The 20,262-nt window shown below is 40.7% G+C and overlaps 1 protein-coding gene across 1 annotated transcript in view; it reads left to right on the top strand.

Annotated features, from left to right (window-relative positions):
- The window catches only part of GATB (glutamyl-tRNA amidotransferase subunit B), a 57,964-nt gene that overhangs the window by 24,502 nt on the left and 13,200 nt on the right, over positions 1 to 20,262 (top strand). The window contains exons 3-9 of the mRNA XM_005307359.4: positions 1,953 to 2,066; positions 5,989 to 6,187; positions 7,273 to 7,395; positions 10,151 to 10,264; positions 11,067 to 11,151; positions 12,898 to 12,942; positions 14,563 to 14,752. Of these exons, the coding sequence (XP_005307416.2) occupies positions 1,953 to 2,066; positions 5,989 to 6,187; positions 7,273 to 7,395; positions 10,151 to 10,264; positions 11,067 to 11,151; positions 12,898 to 12,942; positions 14,563 to 14,752 (870 nt within the window). The remainder of the gene's footprint in view (positions 1 to 1,952; positions 2,067 to 5,988; positions 6,188 to 7,272; positions 7,396 to 10,150; positions 10,265 to 11,066; positions 11,152 to 12,897; positions 12,943 to 14,562; positions 14,753 to 20,262) is intronic.

Raw genomic sequence — 20,262 nt, 5'->3', positions numbered from 1 at the left:
ACTCATCCATTTCATCCTCACCCATAACAATTTTACATTCAACATGCACTTTGCCCAAACCATGGGAATAGGATGGCTTCCCAATATGCCAAACTTTTCATGGGACACCTTGAGGAGGAATTTCTGAACAACTGCACCATGGAACCAATGATATACCTGAGATACGTTGATGATACGTTGGTTGAAACTATAGTAAAGAACAAAATTGTCAGACACATAGATGAACATAATTTGTTGGGAAGAGTCAGCATAGTTTTTTGTAAAGGGAAATCATGCCTCACCAATCTGCTAGAATTCTTTGAGGGAGTCAACAAGCATGTGGACAAGGGGGATCCAGTGGATATAGTGTACTTAGATTTTCAGAAAGCCTTTGACAAGGTCCCTTACCAAAGGCTCTTAATCATAGTAAGCTGTCATGGGATAAGAGGGAAGGTCCTCTCATGGATTGTTAACTGGTTAAAAGATAGGAAACAAAGGGTAGGAATAAATGGTCAGAATTGTGAGAGGTAAATAGTGGTGTCCCCCAGGGGTCTGTATTGGGACCAGCCCTATTCAACATATTCATAAATGATCTGGAAAAAGGGGTAAACAGGGAAGTGGCAAATTTTTCAGATGATACAAAACTACTCAAGATAGTTAAGTCACAGGCAGACTGCGAAGAGCTACAAAAGGATCTCTCAAAACTGGGTGACTGGACAGCAAAATGGCAGATGAAATTCAGTGTTGATGAATGCAAAGTAATGCACATTGGAAAACATAATCTCAACTACACATATAAAATGATGGTGTCTAAATTAGCTGTTACCACTCAAGAAAGAGGTCTTGGAGTTTTCTGAAAACATCCACTCAATGTGCAGCGGCAGTCAATAAAAGCGAACAGAATGTTGGGAATCATTAAGGAAGGGATAGATAATGAGACAGAAAATATCATATTGCCTCTATATAAATCCATGGTACACCCACATCTTGAATACTGCGTGCCGATGTGGCTGCCATATGAGGAGAGATTAATAAGACTGGGACTTTTCAGTTTAGAAAAGAGCTGAGTAAGGGGGGGGATATGATAGAGGTCTATAAAATCATGACTGGTGTGGAGAAAGTAAATAAGGAAGTGTTATTTACTCCATCTTATAACTCAAGAACTAGGGGTCACCAAATTAAATTAATAGTTAGCAGGTTGAAAACAAACAAAAGGAAGTATTTCTTCATGCAACGCACAGTCAACCTGTGGAACTCTTCGCCAGAGGATATTGTGAAAGCCAAGACTATAGCAGGGTTCAAAAAAGAACTAGATAAATTCATGGAGGATAGGTCCATCAATGGCTATTAGCCAGGATGGCAGGGATGGTGTCCCTAGGCTCTGTTTGCCAGAAGCTGGGAATGAGTGACAGGGGATGGATCACTTGATGATTACCTGTTCATTCCCTCTGGGGCACCTGGCATTGGCCACTGTTGGAAGACAGGATACTGGGTAGATGGACCTTTGGGCTGACCCAGTATGGCTGTTCTTATGACCCTCCTACCCTGCAGGGCCTAGAGTCCAGGCTCCAGCCTGAGCCCGGAAGTCTATCCAATGAAAGAGCATGAGCCCAAGTCAGCTAGCACAGGCCAGCTGTGGGTTTTTCTTTGCTGTGTAGACATAACCTGTGAAGGTTTGGGGGTGTCAAGAGTACTGGTTATGTTTGCAAAAGAAGCAATCCAAAACACTATGTGGCTTCTCATGCAGCATACAACAAAAACAACTGTATGGTTTTATTTTCCATATAAAACTTTGCAGATTTGTAGCTGCTGCCAGACTGATGATGAATATGAGCTACCCACGCAAGAAAACAGAGATAATGCCTACTGAAGGCAAGCGAAATTGAATATACGCTCTGTATAAGGCAGCATGTGGGAGAAGCATTTGTTATATAGTGAATGTCTGAGTAAAATTGTATGTCATGTTTCTTTAGGCTCTCAACAGGAGATGTGTAGAAGCAGCAGTGATGACAGGCCTTGCACTGAACTGCAGCATAAACAAGAAGTCCTTGTTTGACAGAAAACACTATTTCTATGCAGATCTGCCTGTAAGTATGCATTATGGTTGGTCCCTCTATAGCTGTAGAAAAGGATGAGTCTGGAGTAGGGCTGGCGGTAGCAAAGAGATGCTTTTTATGTTTTCAATCAGTGTTCTGCCCAAACTAACAGGATGCTGCGCCAAGCCCTGATGAATAGATAGCTATACCCTAGTGCTCACTGATTGAATATGATTGCCCTGATTGCTGACTCCTTGCTTAGCCTCACGATTCCAGTGGCTTTATGTAATTGAATTGGGAGATGGAGCTGCTGTGCCCGTACTTTCTCCATTCCTAGTATTAGCACTAATTGTCTGTTAGGGTAAAAGCAAACCAGTCTGATAATAGCCCCTCTTTTAAAATGAATGTGTAGCAAACACACATTACAATAGTATAAACATCATAGCATCTGTTTTTTGTTTTTGCTTTTAAATTTAAGGACCTATAAATATCACATTTGCTTTTCAAACATTCTAATCTTTGCCAGGATCTTGAATGAACTTAATAAATGTGCCTTTGCCACATGCAGTAATAGGTTTGGATCCTGTGGATTGCTTTAATATTTGGAATAAACTGTCTTTGGAAGTGAGCTGCACTTCACTGCACTTGACAAAGTCAAGTAAGAATAGGAAATTAGTTGAGAGTCTGGTTTTACCTTTTTGACAGCGTACAGCAGAGCGCAAGGACCTTATTTTTGTTTTAACAAAGTCACAGTTCTAACTTTAAAGATGGCCTTTCCCTCCATATATTTGTTCTGGATGTTGTTGAACATAAAAGTGGCCTGTAAAGGGGAAAACAATGGATTTGCTTCACTTTGCTTTTTTTGAATAAAGAAGACTTAAATGCTTTGTCCTGCTTGTGTTTTACCCAAGAAAAATCAGGAATATCAAATCTTATTTTCCCAATTTTTCTTGGAGGTGTCCTTTGGAGGTCCAGAGAATTAGGGGAGGGAGTGTTCTTCAGGCCATAGATCAATGTGTAAAGGTGTTGAAACTTTAATCAAAGATTTTTTTCTCCCAACTGTTTGTTCAGGCATTTGAGATTTTTTTAAGAACATAAAACATAGAATTTTTGAATAAAATTCCATTTCCCCCCTCATTTGATGTCCTTGGAAGAAAGATGATATCATGGTTAATGCATAGCTGGGACCCAGGAGATCTGGGTTCAATTTCCATCTCTGCTAGAAATGTCCTCTTTGTCCTTGGGCAAGTTATCTCTGTGCCTCAGTTCCCTATCTATGAAATTGGCATAATGCTTCCCTACCTTGCTTGCAGGGTTGTTGAGGATAAAGTCATTAATATTTGTGAGGCACTTGAGCCCCAATCCACAAAGTAACTTAGGTGTTGCGATGCTTAAAGAGTCTCAGGGCCAGATAGTCAGTCTCACTGTCGCTCTCTATGTAGCCTGGTAGTTAGGGCGCCCATGTGGGAGGAGGGAGACCTAGGGACCAGTCCCCATGCTTCAATTACTATTTAATTTTTTATACATAATGATACAGCTGCAACAGGAGAGGTTGAGGGAGCCCCACAGAATATCCCATATCTCAGAGGTTAGAGCACTCTCTTGAGAGGTAGGAGATCCCTGTTCAAATCCTTTCTCCTCCCTCAGGCAGAGGGGTGAATTGAACCTGGGTTTCCCACATCCGAGATGAGTGCTCTAACCATTGGGCTAAAAGTTGTAAAGTGGGTGCCGTTGGTGCCTGATTTTGCATGGGACCCCATCTGGTAGGCAGCCATCGAGCACACTTCCCATATTGGGCCCTCCAGGCAAGATAGGCGGGCGAACATCTGTCTTCCCTCGGTTCACGGATAGCTCTGGGACTAGGCAGGAGATAGGCATTTGGATGCCTAAGAGGGAGGCAGCATTGTGCCTACCCTGAGGCAGCAACGTAGGTATCTAGGTAACTTTACCCTGAGAACATAGGTACCAAGTGAATTTAGGCACCTAGAGGGTTAGGCAGCAGTGGAACAAAAGTTTTGTGGATTGCAGTGGAGCCTAAAACTGGGACTTAAACACCTACGTACCTGTGTGGATCTGGGCCCTCCATACTATAGTGATGGAGGACATATAAGTACCTAGATAGATAGTTACTTTGGTCGTCAATACACTCCTAGTTCTGCAGTCATTATCAATAGTCTTCCTGATAAAAAACAGTAAGTTAACAAGAGCTGAAATTCTAAACAAGCAGGAGAAAAAAGAAGAAACAAAAGAAGCAACGCCCAGCTTTTCAAACTGGCTTTATGCATCATGAAGAAGAAGAAAAAAGAAATCACAAACCCAATTGCCGGTCACCTTTAAATTGTAGGTGGTTCTGCTCCTACATTAAAGAATGTTCAGACTTTCCCACCAATAAAAAACGAACAGAAAAGAATGAAGCCGAGTAAAAATTAGTCCATCTGTTTTGAAAGAGAGCGCAATGGGAAGATGCATCTTCAGGTAGCATATGTAGTACATAGGCACTGTGTTCTGCCACTACCTAACGGCTTATATTACAGCATCTTCTAGTCAAATAATTAGGAAAATTTGGGTCAAGAAGATACCTGACACACTGTATTAGCTTTAAACACAGAGAACTCCGGATCTTCTAGCAGCTGGCATCTATAGTGTTGAGCACTGACTGTAAAATGCCCAGCCTGCATTTTGTAATACGGCAGTCTTCTCTGGAGCCCTATAACAAGATACAGAGTTTAAGCTAATGAGCTGAATGGAATAGATAAAATAAATCCTGCTCTTAGGGTCTTTTGACAATGGGATTATTGTTACTCCAGAAAATGGGGCTTCGGATGGGAATTGGGATTCTTGTTATTTATTGTCACACACCATTTGAGGCTTTTTTAAAAAATCACTTTAATGAGAAGCTGGGGGAGGCAGGAAAAGCTATGTGCATAGATTATATTGAGCCTATAGAATGGAGTCAATTGTCTCATTTTTATTACAGTGCTTAAAACTAGGTTTGGCAGAATTCAATTTTTATTTTTTATAGTTTTGATGGATAATATCAATGTTTATTTTTAAGCATTTGTTTTGTTTTTATCTAGTTACATTTTCACAGCTGCATGAAATTATGGGGGGTGTCAGACAATAGATATTTAATGACTAGATGTTGAGATTCAAAAAGCTAAAGCTTTATCGCTGTTAAAAACACAAATTGACAATATCACATGTCAAAATATACAAAGTAAATATCCTGAAATCAAACTCTAATAAGTTCTCCGGTCTATCTGAAAAGTTGATTATCATTGGTAGAAATATTTTTTCATCAGTTTGTGTGCATACAGTGAAATTGATGTTTATTGATTAAAACTCTAATACTGTACTACCAAGCGTACTTACAACTAGAAGTTTGCACACTTCACTGCTTATGTAGGTCAAGTTGTACACCCAGCTTGGCCCTTTCCCCTTCACTACAGCTGGGCCCCTCTCCCCTGCTAGTCAGGTCCAAACACTGTTGATTTTGGTGAAAATCAGAAAAGACTGATTTTCCACTAAAACTAGGCTTCCCCAGTTTTTCGATTTTCACCCAAATCAATAGGGTTCTGGCCAGTGGGGGGAGAGCGAGGGGCCCAGCCAGAGTGAGGGACATGGATAAGGGTGCCCTGGCTAGACTCACCCCTGTGTCCAGACTGACTGTTCCCTTGCCACAGGCTTCTGTGTGAGGGGTCACTGTCTCTACCTGTATCCTGAGTGACCAAATGGTGATTTTTAGTGGAAATCAGGCTTTTCTACTTTTTCTGATTTTCACCAACAGCAATAGAGCTCTGGCCAGAGTAGGAGTGACAGTCCCAGCTATTCGTGGAAGGGGGGGCTGGCATGTGGGGCCAAGGGGCCTGGCTGAGGGGGTTGGGCCTGAGTAGGCCAGTCCATCTTGGGACAAGAATTAAAATTATTGTTCATGTAATGACAATTTTGAACACAGACCTGATTCTGTATGCAGGCTGGCTATCAAATCACTCAGCAGAGACTTCCTGTTGCTGTGAATGGGAGTCTTTCATACAGCCTCTGTGTAGGGGGAAAAAAGAACCAGATGGTAACCAGGACTGTGAGGATCAAGCAGATCCAGTTGGAACAAGACAGCGGAAAGAGTCTTCATGATGACATAAGGAGCCAGACTCTCATTGATTTGAACAGGGCTGGTAGGCTTGAATCACTTTCTTATCCCCTCAGTCTTTTTATGTATGAGCTGAATATTTAAAACTAATTGGAGTGGCAGTGCTGGGGTGGGGTGGGATCTGGTTTGTTGCTTTCAATAAACATTTTTAAATGAGACTTAAATGTGTAAAAAAAATTCCATATCTGGCTAATGTTCATCTTTTCTGGCCTGTTTGCTGATGACAAAGTGGCACTGGCCAGTCAGAAGGCTAGTGGCTCAGTTTCTCAAACCTGTCTGCCAGCCAACGTACAAATAAGACCTTTAACATGTCAAGGGGGTATTCAGAGGGACAGAGGAGCCACTTATGCTCCTGCAGCTGTAAGTGTTGTTTAAAAAGTGCAGACTCTGAATGGAGCAACATGGCAGAAATGCACAGACGGCAGAGTGGGATGTCAGTGCTTGAGTCAGAGTGGCTTTTAATTTTTAGCTTTTATAAAAACAATCTTTCTCCATAAAGCTCTAAAATGTCTATTGTATAAATCAAATGCTGACCAACAAATCCATGTACCTAAATGTGTAGTTAGGTGGCGTAAATACCTGGCCTGACTTTCAGAGATGGTGAGCTGCCAGTGAAGTTGAGGGCTGCAGGTGCTCATCACTGCTGAAAATCGAAACATTTAGTTATGCGCCTAACTATGGATTTAGATGCTTAACTTTAGGCCCCACACTTGCAAATGTTGACTAATACCTTTACTCTAGGAAGCTGTAAGAAAACTGTGATTGCATTAAGTTACCTGAATGTAATGAGAAAATGAAATTGGGAAATCAGGTGGACTGTTCGTAGGAGTTTTCTCAGAGGAAAGATGAATAATTTTTCCATTTGTTTCCTATGTCATCAAAGGGGGGAGTGTGTGGAAATGCCTTTAAGTTAAATCTTAAAAATAAAACCAAAAATAGTCTATGTAACAATCCTGCAGATAGCCCCATTTTGACAGTTATTAAATAAAACATGGCTTCCCAGTTTTCTCAAACAAACCCAAGTGCTGTCATGTGTTTAGCTTGTTGCACTTTAATATGTCAAGATCAAAAGCTACTGCTGGGAATCTCATTCCTGTCTCTTTCTGGTAGGTGTTGGCCTCATGGAGGTTGTCATGGAGCCTGATATGAGCTCTGGGGAAGAGGCAGCTGCAGCAGTCAGAGAGCTTCAGCTTATTCTTCAAACACTTGGGAGCAGCCAGGCAATCATGGCAGGTAAAGGAGCGGGCAGGGCAATGTTCCCTCCAGTTAATTGTAATTCTCTGCATTTGCAGGCGTAGTTTCACAGCTTCTGGTTATTTTGCTCTGTAGTTGCCTAACATTTAGCATTTTCTTAATGCTGCTTCCTTATTTTAAAATCTTCAGTGTCTGTATAAGGTCAGCTATGCTTCAAGTGTCTTTATAGGCCCAGCTTCCTCTGCGGCACTTGGATTTTTATACTGCCGCATACATCAATTTTACATGATGGACCAGGGCAGGATGAAGTAGCACAGCGTTCTTGTTATTTTTCACTTATTGTCTTTCTCTGCTCATCTTGCATGTACTTAACTGTGAATGGGAAACATTGTAACAGTGATTAGTAGTTGAGAGTGATGGCTCCCGGCACAGATGATTGTGTAAGTTAAATTTTGGGTGTAAATTGATCATAAAACAGATGTTCAGCGGTGAACCAGCGCAACTTAGTGATTTAACATCACATTCAGCCCCTGAGGTAAGCAAGGTGCAACTCCCTGAGAGTTCAATCAGAGTTGTGCCTGCTCAGCCCAAAGTGGATTGTGACTCTGGGAATGTTGGGGAATGGTTCAGGTTTAATTTAAAATGATGGGTAATTAATAGTTCTTAGATATTAAGCTCTCTGGGGCAGGTATCATCATATGTATTTATGCAGAGGGACATTGATCCTCACTTAGGCTTCTGGGCACTACTGTAATAAACAGAATATTAGTGGAGGCCTACTTTATCTTGTACCCTTAGGCTACCTGCTTTTTCTGAGGCAACTTCCACTGCCTCAAGATATGATTATCTTCACTTAAACTAGTTTTACACTATTGTAATTCCAGTGGATTTACCCCAGTGTTAGAGGAAACTCGGGCATTCGGTGGAGGTCACTCATTTTGCATACCTTCTGAATGCCAAATCGGCACATTACTCTGCGATTGATACAGACTTTATGATATACAGTAACTTACCATCATCTTTCATTGCTGAATTTCCCCCTGAGACTTCCATTGGCATGTCACCAACATATCCCACACTATGTATAAAGAAAGACCTGCCACACTGGCAATATTTCCCCCCCCAATATTATTAGATTTTAAACAAAATCATTTTATTCAGGCGTGCTTAGTGAGGTATTTTTTACTTTTTTTTTTTTTTTTTTTTTTAACCAGCGTTGTTTGTGTTTAGGTGAGGGTTTGCGCCCTCACATTTTATCTTCTTTCTATTTGCGTGTGCCAGGAAGACACTTGCTGAATTCATCATCCATCACTTTGCAACAAACTGCTTGAAAGCATGACTTCACTGCAAGATAATCAAATAGGAGATGAAGCTGGGCAGTGAGGGAGACAGTCTTTTTAAAAATACACGGGCCCCAATTCTCTTTTCACTTATGTCTGGTTAATCCCATTCTCTTCTGACTAACAGCAGTGAGAGAGTAGAGTCAAACCCAGATCTTCAATAGAAGCAAAGTGAAGACAGAAGAATACTATTGACATATATTTCCTTTGGTACAAGTGTTCTCTTCTCCTCACCCCTAAGTATGATCCAGTGTGAACAGTCTCCTTTACAATGAACATTGGGGTCCCTTCTATACCTCCATTCTTCATTTGCCTATTCAAGAAGTCTCCATCAATACAGAGAAGATTAACCAGATGACATCCATTCAGCATTTACAGAATGGGCAAGGTCAACGTTTGCGAATTTACATCGGCTGTCCTGAATGGGCTCTAAGGCTTTACATCTCTCTACAGATTTAACACTGGGCTATTGACATTGCTTTCACTAGTGCTGTTGTGTAAATATCAAATATTTGCTTCATTTTACAGCGTATTAATTTTAAGTTCAGATAAGGAAGAAGACTAGAGAATGGGTTTCCTCTGATGATATAGCAAGAGTCTTATGAGCTTATAGTGTGAGAGATGTATGCCTATGTTTTTCTTTTCTTTATGCCTAATTTGACTATCTCAACAAATTCTCTGCATAGATGGATGTTTTGGAGGAACCTGGTAAAACCAGCGAGATGGTCGGACAGGATCTCCTGGGGCTTCTGGTCCACCCCTTGCCTTAGAGTAGGTTTGCCCTCTGTGTAACTTTCTGTTTGCCTGTCTATGTTATGCTTTTGTCAGTCAGGAAGGATTCAAAATCATCTTTGCTGAGGAAGAAGATTACAGTTCCTTGAGGGAGGAAAAAACAAGTTTCTGACATTTGCCCTTCAGCTTTAAATTCCCAAGGATACTTCAATAAATCTACCCAGCATTGCTGTTAAAGTCTTGTGCTCCATGGTAGAGCAGTGTACAGCCATCAAGTAGTCATTTCAGGGGGTGTTTTCACCCACTCTTGTCGGGGCGAAAAAATAAAAACTGGAATCTTGCAGCCTGCTTTTTTTTTTTTTAATTACTTGTCTTTTAGATGATACACCCTAATTCTGTCCTCCCTTTACAGGACATAACCTCTCTCCTAGAGTATGGTTTTAAGAACTATGTTTTTAAGGAGTATGGTTTTAAGCCCATGCACTTACACTATACAGCTGTCTTTGAGAAGAATCATGCCATTCCATTCCAAAAGGTAGTATTCTCAGAAAATTCAGTTGGAGATTTAAAATGGAACCATAAATAGGAAGCTATGATAAGGCAGCTGCTCTCTTCCTGATCTCAGATCTTTTACAGAAGTCCAGTATAAACATCCTGTACATAACATGCTGCTTATTAACATATGCCAAGATCATCTACTCTAGTGATGTTTCCTTTTATAGAGGGTCAACTGAGAGTGGATGCCAATGTATCTGTGCATCACCCCGGAGAAGCTTACGGAGTAAGGACTGAAGTGAAGAATATCAATAGTGCACGATTCCTGGCAAGAGCAATAGGTAAATGTTATTTGCTCCTTTACTGAAATACTAGATACTTTTCATCTAGGTGACAGAACCAAGTCTCACAAAATGTAGGTATGTCGGCCACATTGGCTGTCAGTTTTATTGTGGAAGTGATCCTCTGTCTCCAAGGAGAGTAAAGTGGATGATTCAGTATTTAGTATGTTCTGCTTTGAAAGATTCTAGCAATACAGCAGCTCTGTGTCCTCAGATGAAGTTGATTGCTTTCCCAGGGCACGGTGTCTGGTGTGTGTGACGCGCAAAGGGCGTGTAGCTGCAGTATGGGTATGGGCAGGAAAGGAGAAACAATGCATCTCCCAAGAAAAAATGCAGGGAGATTGGATGGAGAGCCTCCACTTAACCCCTGATGTGATGATGGGAAAACTGCTTTTGCTGTACAGTTTAGCTGAAGTCTGGAGTGTCTGGAACTGGTTGCGGTGTGTGTACGTGGGGGGGGACCTCCTTCCTTCCCCCCTCTCGCCCCGCAGGAACCAAATGTACACACAGCAGTGCCAGAGAGAGGTCAGTTTTGCCAGTAATTCTGTCCCTAATTGATTGCTTTTGGTTTCAGTAAGTTTAAAATAATCTTTTCATTTACTGCCTGGCAATGAAGAATGCAGTAATGGGAGGTATAAAAATGCAGTGGGTGCAATAAAAAGCAACAGAGAGTCCTGTGGCACCTTTAAGACTATCAGATGTATTGGAGCATAAGCTTTCGTGGGTGAATGCCCACTTCGTCGGATGCATGTAATGGAAATGTGGGTGCAGTGTAACTCAGCTGAAATTTTTTTTTTGTCAGACTATGAAATACAGAGGCAAATCAAGGAACTTGAAAATGGAGGAACTGTTATGAATGAAACCAGAGCCTTTGATTACAAACTTGGGTGAGTTCATATTTTAGAGAGGTATTTGAAATAGCATCTTTGGAGTTCTAATGCTTCCTAGTGAGATTGTCACTGGTGTTGAAACGTCCTCTCTCCATTTCTGTTTGTTTGAATTACCATTCAGGAGTGTGGTCCCATCACAGGCATTAATTATATTACAGTAATGCCTAAAGGCCTCAACTGATGCCCGTTGTGCTAGGCACAATCCCTTCTCTGAAAACCTTTCAATTTAAATAGACAAGACAGGTTAAGCATGGGAGGGGGAACAGGCACAGAGAAGTGAAGTCACACAGCAGTTCAGAGGCAGAGCTGGGACTAGAACCCAGGTCTCCTGAGTGCCAGGCCCATACCGTATACACTAGACTGTTCCAACTCTCCCCAGGGACATGTACTGCTCTCTTGCCTATAGTAAGCTACTGAAATTATTTAACAATTGTAGAATCCAGGTAAACTTATTTTAAGTCAGACAAAACTTCCACTGGAGTGCAGTGGGACTTTAGCCTGTGAAAGGCTGTAAGATTGGGCCCTATATGTTTCTGGTGCTATAGAATCAGACCACCTGATGTATCTTCTTTACTCTCTCTTTTTTGTGGTGTGATAAACGAAGGGGCGGGGGTAGCTCCCTTTTATGGACACCCACCCAGCCAGTAGCTATAAAATCCCTCTTAGTAGCTGTTCTCTAATTGCTCTACCTGTAAAGGGTTAAAAAGTCTCATTGCTATGCATAGGTAAAAGGAAATGAGTGGGCACCTGGCCAAAAGAGCCAATGAAATTGAAAAAAGACTCCCCTTTTGTCTGTCTTCTATTGTTCTCCTGGAGAGAGGCGGACAGGGCAGCAGCTATGCTGTAAGAAGCTTGGGCCAGGTATGAAAAATCATCAGTATCATACCTAGAAAACTACTCATTTAAAACCCCAGATATGCAAGTAGATCAGGAAATGTATAGGAAGACGCGATTAGGTTTATCCCTTTTATTTCGTTATGGCTTGTGGATTCCTCTGTGCTAACCCCAGGTGCTTTTGTTTTGCATAACCTTTAAGCTGGACCTCAAGGGAGCTATTCTTGGTGCTTAATCCTTGTAGTAGCTCTTTTAAAATCTAGCAATAGCCTGAGTTCCCAGATGTATTTTCTTTCTTTTCTTTTTTTTAAATAAAATTTACTTTTTTTAAGAACAGAATTGGATTTTTGTGTCTTAAGAAGTTTGTGCACATGTTGTTTAATTAGCTGGTGGCAACAGCTGATTCCCCCGCCCCCAGCTCTTCCCCGAAGGGAGGGTGAAAGGGCTTGAAGGGTACCCCACAGGAAGAAATTCCCAAGTGCGCCTTCCTGGGCTTCTGCCTTGCATGGTGGCAGCATCTACCAATCCAAGGTCAGAGAAAAGCTGTAACCTTGGGAGTTTAATACAAGCCTGGAGTGGCCAGTATTAATTTTTAGAATCCTTGCGGGCCCCTACCTTCTACACTTGAAGTGCCAGAGTGGGGAATTAGCCTTGACATGTGGTTTTGTTTCTTTGCCAAGTAGCACTAAAGTTAAATATTTGTAATATTGAGAGAAAATGATAAACTCTACATGGGGTTGTGTGGGGGTAGAATTGGACTCCATACTTGAACAGGCTTAATGAAGCTTTCTTGATCTCCATGGTGTAAAGTTATTTGCCACAAAACTAGTTATGCAGAGGTACCAGCATGACTAGAGAGAGAGTAAAACCCATCATATTTAATATTTTACCTGTGTTGTCTTATTTTAGGTGTACCATACCAATGAGAGATAAAGAAGGAAAACAGGATTATCGGTAATGAAGATCATTTTATTTCTAAAGTTAACTTTTATTCTAGAACTAAAAGCCCAGTTCACCTCTTGAATGCCCTCAACCTCTGTTGACTTCAGTGGGAGTCGAGGACACTGGATACCTCTCAAAATCAGGTTCTTTTCACAGCAGTTCAGAATTTGGGCTCCATCCTATCTATCCCTGCTGAAATCAGTGGGGACGTTACTACATATTTGAGTTGAATTGTTGGTGGGCTCAGTTCATATGCTAAGGGTGATTATGTAGTGGCATAATAATCATTAGTGTATTTTTAGGCATGTTTTGAGCTCAGTGAAGTCACTTCTCCTTTTTAAGCATTTACTGAGGAAAATTACCAATGTTCAGATTATGGGGCCTCATATATCATGGTGGCTTATCTGTTCTCCCATGAAAGACAATGGATGTTTTACTATTGACTTCAGTGAGAGAGCAGAGTTAGACCAAGGCAGAGCATTTTTAAAAATTCTACCCTAGATTTACAAGTTTACAGATGAGTATTTGTGGAAATACGGCAGTAACCATTATTTAGACAGAATGGATTTTCAGTTTTTGACAGCTAGTGCGCTTGGGCAGCTGGGGGCTAATAGGATAGCCTGGTTAGCCTTTGTTTCTGCGTGCATGGGCGTTAGCTTAAAAAAAAAAAAGGTCTGTTTCACGAATTAATTCTCTATTACGTTAGTGTCAGGCCAGATCCTTATTTAACATGACTAATATGTATAACCGCTATAAGAAAATATTCAGGCAAATGTGGGTAGAAAGAGAGTCCAAGCTATTTCAGCTAAAGACAGACAAAACTTATTATATCAAGTTTTAAATTTCATTGTTCGTGTATTTTGTGAACTTGTGTGTGCACTAAACGCTGAATCTGAATCCAACACATTAAACATGATTTCTTTTTAAGTGCAATAGGCTCAAAGGGTGTGTCTCAAAGGTTTGCAAAGGCAAAAACAATTTTTTTTAATATATTTTGAGATTTATCAGTCCATTTGTTCATGTCAGGACAAAGGTTGCTGCTTGAATCACAATGCTTTTCTGATGGCTTGAATTAGCGTTCTCTTTGAGATCCTTTGTTCTTTGATGTTGTCACACAGTTTTATTTACTATGACATCCTGCTGAGCATGGTAATTTTGCTTTTAACACAGCATGCGGTTTCATCAGTACTCCACAGGTTAGTATGAGAGAGGTTGCAACCTGAACAGAGAACTCCTGGCAGCTGGCTGTCAGTATGCTTCTCTCCTGTCCAACCCGCACTGCCTTGCTGGTCAGAATCACAGTTCATGCTCACCAATAAGAGTGATGGGCTGCATCCACACTTAAAATTTTGGGTGTCAAATTTTTTAAATTACCCTTTTTCTATTGCTGGTTGCTTGGCAAACAGTGACAGCTCATCAGAGAGAAAATAGTGGCTGTGGACTGATTTTTTTCCTATTCGACAATAATCTACTGAGCTGTGAAGTTTCAGTATCTTGTTCAGTTAAATCCGGTAATACCATTTCCAGAGGAACATTAACTTTCGCATACAAATTTTACAGCCTGTTGTTGAGATGCTGAGGATTGTCTTGATTAAAAATAACCCCAAATTCGTCCCTCTTCATTCTCCCCAGGTTCATGCCAGAGCCAAACCTCCCTCCATTGATTCTGTACGATACTAAATCGTTGCCCGCTAATACGAACCATCAGCAAGTGGTGAATATTGATTGGATTCGGGAGAGGCTTCCTGATCTCCCCAGTGTGAGGAGAGTGAAGCTTGTTGAACAGTATGGGATTCTGCCTGAACACAGTTTCACCTTATTGGTAGGTCTATTGATCGAGTGCTAAAATAAACCAAGAAACCTCAAAGTTTCAGTGCTTAGAGAAAACGCACTGTAAAATGTCATATTAACCAGCTGTCAGCTGCTATGGATTTTTAAATTTGGAAATGTGTCTAACAGCTCTCTTAAATTGTACCTCCGTGCCAAATCCTTCAACCAGGCTCAGAAATAACATGTGCAGTTTGTTTCTATGAGAAGCGATTCTTGAACAAATAGGGAGCTAACAAATTGCTAGGGAATGATGATCTCATCTCTCTCAAAGTGGACTCATTAACAGTTCTGACTGCTGCAAGTATGCGACTTTTTGCTAACAAACTAAGTCTTGTCCACAAGTTCATGATCTTCACAGCAGGTATTGTTTTGTCTTTGTGTCTGGAACAGGGCCAAGCACATTGTCCATGCTTAACAAAATAATAAATGACCATTGTTTTTGTAAAATATGTATAACATTGAAGTTGGTGAAAACTTTGCCCGAAAAAAAAGGAAGTTGATGAGGTGAGGGGATTGTGGATGCAAATAAACAGATTGTTTAAAATCTGGAAACCTCTGGAATCCATCTAAAGACTATCCAGTCTCTTGAAAACAAATTGCAACATCCTTGTTCTCTTTCAATCCTTTTTTAATTGATCCAGCAGTGATGACTGTGTGTCAGTATTTAAATCAAATTTTACAGAAATCTCTTGAGAAGAAAGTGGCTAGGAAGGTTCTAGCCTTACTGGTATTGCATCTTACCAGTGAGTCATAAGTTTTCCTTATTGTGGTGGGAGATCAGTCATAAATCATGTAGAAATCCTATGGCTATGAAGGTAGCAGTTCAGAGATGTTGATTAATGATGTTAAAGTGCTTTGCAGCCAGTGTTTCTCTCCACACATGTATAAGCAACTTGACCTCAGGAAAAATTATCATTTATGAAAATAAATATGTTTTAATCAAGGACAGTAAATGGACCCTCCTCCATTTCACCTCAGTGACCCTTTTTTAGCTAATCCTTTCCCCTCTTTGCTATTACATAGTCTCATCGGTGATGATGCAAGAGCCTTCTCCTCTGCAGCTCTAGCCATATGTAACTGCTAGCTGTTTGTCTCATTGACTCTCCTTCACTTTGCAGATCTCACTTGAAAACATATTTTTTCCTTCCTTTTGCCTCTTAATTTCTCTCCTTTTGCAATTCGTTCTTGATAACTGTTAATTCTGAAGATGATTTTGGATTGCTGCTTGTGAGAAAGATGTACAAATACAGCTGCATTGAAAGTTGTTTTTCTTCAATAAACGAAGGGCGGGGTGGTCTCGTCTGTATTCTGAGTCTTTCTCCTTTTAGTGTAGATTAGGATGGCATCATTTTTATTCTCTGTACAAATTCACTTATTTGACTCACGGGGGAGAATAGTTAACCTTAATTAATCTGAAAATTATGTTTCCATTGCCTAACTCAGAACTACTGTAGATGGCTGATGGGGCCAGATGCACAAATCTAAGAAACAGTCTTTCAAGTTAGAGTGCCCAAGAGTTTTCATTAAATAAATGGCAGTGGTAGAGGGAGTCTTCAAAATGCAGAATCTGTACTCTACCCCAACTTGTTAGTGTGAACATTATGCACAAAAAAATGTGTTAAAATGTCAGACTTCAAAATGAACATTAGTTTCTTAGCTCACCATTGCATGAAGGTATTGCAGTAACTACTTGTGTGGTCCAGTGTGGAAGATTGTAGCTCCTGCAGGACCTAAGTACAACAGGATGAACTGAAATGGAAGGACATCTTTCACTTTGAATCTCCTTATTTCTGTGGTTTCTTAAACATGTATTGCCAAATTTTCAGCAGATTTTTATAATTGCAATAATGAACTGGGAGTATTTGTAGGAGCACATTTTTCTCAGAAAAAATCCCACATTTACACATACATATAGGCAGTTCGTCATGCCATCTAAGCAGCTAAGTGTTCAGTTACTCAACTTGTGCATGCAAGTTCAATCTGTGCAAACCAAAAGGCGTGCAAATATTGCACCTGGCATTAAGGAGTCCTGCTGCATTTTTGGCAACGTGTGGTGTTTAACATTTCGGCTTTCTTCCTGTTGGGTTTTTGTTTGTTTGTTTGTTTGTTTTGCTGATTTATTAACTCAAGTCCCATGTCAATGTGCTGCTATAAAAAATAATAAAGTATATTGACATCCAAAGATCGGAGTCATTGAGGTATAGAAGTTAGAGATGGAAAAGACCTATATGATCATTCATTCTCTTCCTCTAACAGCTCCCTCTAGTACCTATACTCACTCTAATATAGGTTACTGACATGTCTAAAGTACCCTATCATTCTAAAATACAGGTGCATTTCTGCTTATTTTAAGCTTAACTATCTAGAGTTTTTTTTAAGACCTGATTGATATATCATGAAAGACTTTGAAAACTATTCTGTTTGTTACATAATTGTCTCTCTTTGCCACACAGTCCATACCTTCACCAGCTCTTGTTGCCCTTTCCCACATGCTCCTCTGTTTATTTCCTCAGAGTTGGTTGCTGTGGAAATTCTGATGGTACAAACATAGGCACCAACTTCCCCTCTTTCCTGTGGGTGCTTGACACTCCCCCCAGCCCTGCCCCTACTCCACCCCTTCCATGAGGCCCTGCCCTTGCCCCATCCCTTCCCCAAAGTCTCCACCCCAACTCCACCCCCTCCCTGCCAATATTCCAACTCCTTCCCCAAATCCCTGCCCTGGCCCTGCCTTTTCCCTGCTTCCTCCCCTGAGCACACCACATTCCTGCGCCTCCCCTCCCAGATCATGCTAATGCTGCCAAACAGTTGTTGTTTGGCGGCGGCCAGGCAGGAAACACTGAGAGGTAGGCGGAAGAGTGGGGATGCAGCGCGCTCGGGGCGGAGGAGGAGGTGGGGCGAGGGGTGCTGGTGGGTGCAGAGAACCCACTAATTTTTCCCCGTGGGTGCTCCACTCCCGGAGCACCCACGGAGTGAGCGTCTATGGGTACAAATAGAGAAAGAACAAAGTAGAAAATGAGATATGGACAAAATGACTTTTCAATAAAATGGTTTGTTTCCCTTTTTTCAGTTTTCTGGGAGGCATCAGCTGGTCTTTAAAGGCATCAGTTCACATTGCAGACCCAATGTCTGCAAAGAATGCTTCCATGATACCTTGCAAAACATTGTAGCATTTTAAACTTGTCAAAAAAGCATCTGAAACCACACCGTCTATTTTTGACAGCTCAGGACTATTAAAGCATCAATTTAAATCCTGTGTGAGAAAATTTTTTGCATCTGGCTGATATTTTGCATGCCATATTTCATTCCAAGGAGATTCTAATGAGCAAGTGACAATGTATTGGTACACTACATAATGAAAGTGCCAAGTGACCCTCCATACCGAACACAATGCTATAATTCCGAAATTCTGTTTCCCATTCTGTTCAGGATTAAGTGGAATAGTCTGTTAACATTCTCATAAATCAGAACATAGCAGCTTTTCTGTGACTGTTTTAAGATTGTAAATTGTTCCTAGGGACAGTTTTGTTTTTGTACTTTGTGTTTTTGCATTAACAAGGTGTGGTGTGTTAAGTGCTGAGTACTGCTGTCAGTATATGACCAGTTACATGGCTTCTATGAGGTAGGTAAAGATCCAAAATATCCTTTGGTTTGTGTGATCCAGTAACTGGCAGTAAGGAGATATTTGCTTAAAAGTGTACATGTTTGTTACGGATGCCTGCCAGTATTCTCCATTATTTGAATTACATCTTGGTTTTTAGCCTGATACTTATGCAGCATTTTATATTAGTTGTCTATAAGAACATATGCTTCAGTAATGGTAAAAAATTGTTTAATCTTCTCTTGTATCTGGGAATTTTTATCTCAATATATGCTAATCTTTTTAAGCTGATGTAAATGCAGAAGTACTTACTAAATGCAGTTAAGAAAACTGGAAGTTGTGGTGAAAATTTGCTGTTTTTATATTGAATAGCAAGGGATGAGAGTTAGGATTTTGGTGAAAGTTGTTCTATGTCTGTATCCAGTGTATAAGAGCTCCATAGCAAAACTGCCTGCATGAGATGTTCCATAGGCTGACAAACATCATCTCAGATAAATATTCCTAATATGAGTCACAGGATGATTTTGGCACTCCATGTCAGTGAATTTGGCTCTAGAAAAGTTGGTCAGAATGCACAATTGGTCCAAACTAACTTCCAACAGTAGGGTAGAAATGACTGTTTGAAATCAAAGGCAGATCAAGTCTTTTCTGTCATATAACATATTGCAGGAATGATAAGGAAAATATTCCATTCATGTCGCACTGATTCAATTTGGTTCAAGTTTTAATTTAATAAAAGCACACCCTTTGTCTCACTCATCATAGACTGGTACTGGTAAAGACGATACTAGATAGATTTTCAAAGAAAAGCACAATGAAGTGGTTTCAAATATGTACATTTCCATGTGAAAATCAAGTAAGTGTGGGTCTGGCAATTTGGTTGAATGTATCCTGTATGAGCCTTTTTTGGCCATACCTGCTCCACCCATGTTAAAAATGTGGTTGTAAAGGCCCACAGTATTTGCTAAGAAGGGGCATTAATACCTGTTCACTGTTTCCTGACTGAACTTCCAAGGTAATATTGTCTGTTTAGTTATCTTGTCATTTTAAGACTTAATATTCTACACTTGTATTTGGAATAAATGAGTCCTGAGGGGAATTAGAAAAATTACAGTACACCTCTACCCGATATAACGCAGCCAGATAGAACACGAATTTGGATATAACGCGGTAAAGCAGCGCTCCGGGCGGGCGGGGCTGCACACTCTGGTGGATCAAAGCAAGTTCGATATAACGCGGTTTCACCTGTAACGCAGTAAGATTTTTTTGGCTCCCGAGGACAGCGTTATATTGGGGTAGAGGTGTATAAAATTCATAATTTTACTTTTAACTCGTATACAAAGTCCAGTAGGACAACTGAATTTGGGTTCTTCCCTTGAAAAGTAGGAATGCCCACTTACAAGATCCACAGTCTCTTGGAGGCCTTTTGAGTTACGTGCTACAGTTACTGAGCCATCATTCTCCAAGTGACAAACATCACAGCATCCATCAGATCCTGCCGTATGTTTTACTAAAAACAATCTCAGATTTCTTGTACACTTTAAAATTGAATCTGTGTCCCCAGTGCAATAAATTTCCAACACTGAGGGCCTTCATCAGAGTTGACTTGAAAAAACTAAAATAATAAAAACTCTGCTTCTTCTAGTCTGACCTATCCAAATCACCCAAGGATAGAAACAAGTCCATCTTATTCCAGCAGCCCAAAATGTGTCTGCAAGATCAAGCATTAAATGTTTCTAGGTGGCTTCAGAAAACAATTCCATGGTAAACATAGCATGTTCTTTGACAGCTCATTTCACCAGAGGGTAGGCAGGCTAGAACAGAACAAGAGAACTCTCCACACCTGCCTTGGGTGAAGCAGCTTCTCTCTGTACACTAATTTCAGGGAAGGATTAATGAAAGAT

Source organism: Chrysemys picta, chromosome 5, assembly GCF_011386835.1.
Source record: "Chrysemys picta bellii isolate R12L10 chromosome 5, ASM1138683v2, whole genome shotgun sequence".
NCBI lineage: Eukaryota > Metazoa > Chordata > Testudines > Emydidae > Chrysemys > Chrysemys picta.
The sequence above is the reverse complement of the archived record's forward strand: the minus strand, read 5'-3'. Positions and strand labels throughout refer to the sequence as shown.